The sequence below is a fragment of the Monopterus albus genome, unplaced genomic scaffold (assembly GCF_001952655.1).
Source record: "Monopterus albus unplaced genomic scaffold, M_albus_1.0 scaffold182.1, whole genome shotgun sequence".
Classification (NCBI taxonomy): Eukaryota; Metazoa; Chordata; class Actinopteri; order Synbranchiformes; family Synbranchidae; genus Monopterus; species Monopterus albus.
In genome coordinates, this window is record NW_018128062.1 from 1018988 (window position 1) to 1020251 (window position 1264).

The 1264-nt window shown below is 44.9% G+C and overlaps 1 protein-coding gene across 1 annotated transcript in view; it reads left to right on the plus strand.

Annotated features, from left to right (window-relative positions):
- Positions 1 to 454: 454 nt before the first annotated feature.
- The window catches only part of lft1 (lefty1), a 2039-nt gene continuing 1229 nt past the window's right edge, over positions 455 to 1264 (plus strand). The window contains exons 1-2 of the mRNA XM_020616980.1: positions 455 to 719; positions 941 to 1187. Of these exons, the coding sequence (XP_020472636.1) occupies positions 455 to 719; positions 941 to 1187 (512 nt within the window). The remainder of the gene's footprint in view (positions 720 to 940; positions 1188 to 1264) is intronic.

Here is a 1264-nt window from a genome sequence, read left to right on the forward strand (position 1 = left end):
GATATTTGTTGTCAATTATATGTTAAGCATAAGCATAAACTATTTTGTTTCTGTGTTTTGAATAGTTCTTTTTTCTCTTTATATGGTTTTTGTGATGTTTGAAATGCTCTTCAAGATCAACCCTCAATCAAGATTCAGCTAAATGACCTTGTTGCACCACAGACCACCGATATCAAACATTGTTTTAGTGAAGCTATGGTGAAATTACACCTCCACAATACTGATGCTAGTCTAATCGTTGCTGTTTGAAGTATGGCCACTTAGATATCCTGTTTAGGATGGGGCTGTATTGTCGCACCTTTGTTCTGATAAGGGCCCCTGCCCCCATCGACGAAGTGCGAACGACTGGGAGGGCCGCAACAATATAAGGCCCGAGGAGTGTCAGAGGCACGGTGTCTATCTTTGGGTGACTTGTGCTACAGTGCTGCTGTTTATCACACTGAAGTTTATATTCATGGATTTCTTCCGCGTCTGTGTCCTGTGCACCGCTCTCTTCGGTCTCGCCAAGGCTTTTACGCATCAGGATATGAAGGAAGCGCTGCTGAAAAATATGGGCCTGGATGAAATTCCAAACATCCATAAGAGAGATCTGGAGAACCTGGTTATTCCGGCACATATGAGAAATAAGTACTTGTCCATGTTGAAGATGCACCACAGCAGGAGACGCAGATCTCTGCCCAGTCTAGCGGGAATCCTGCGGGGAATCCCTGGTAATGCAGGTAAGGACCTTTCCCACTTATATATGAATATATCATGTAATTTGTAATAAAACAGTTTAGCCAGAAATCTAGAAAACAGTTGAAGGACACAGTTACCTCCGTGCGTAATTGTGACAATGCGCAAAGAGTATTTTACGCACGAGCTTGCCTCTAGCAAAGTGCAATTTTACGCTATTCAAGTGTAAAAAATTTCTAAAATGTTTTTTTTTTGTGCCATTTAGATATTTCTGGGGAGTATGTGTACTCTGACACCACACGGCAACGGATGGTGTTTGACATGGAGGCGCGGATCCCGGATAACAGCGAGGTGACCATGGCGGAGCTGAAGCTCTACCAGCGGGCTTCCTACCACAAACGCTTTACGGTGGAAAGGAAGATCCACCGACCCGTCAACAACGCCCGAGTCAGCATCTACTGGGTGGAGGTGCTTCCAAACGGATCCAACCGGACATCGCTGGTAGATTCACGGTAAGGGATTATTGTCACATGAGCACCAGAATATAGGGTACTGCATGTAGAGCCATTAAGAGGCGGCATCATCACGG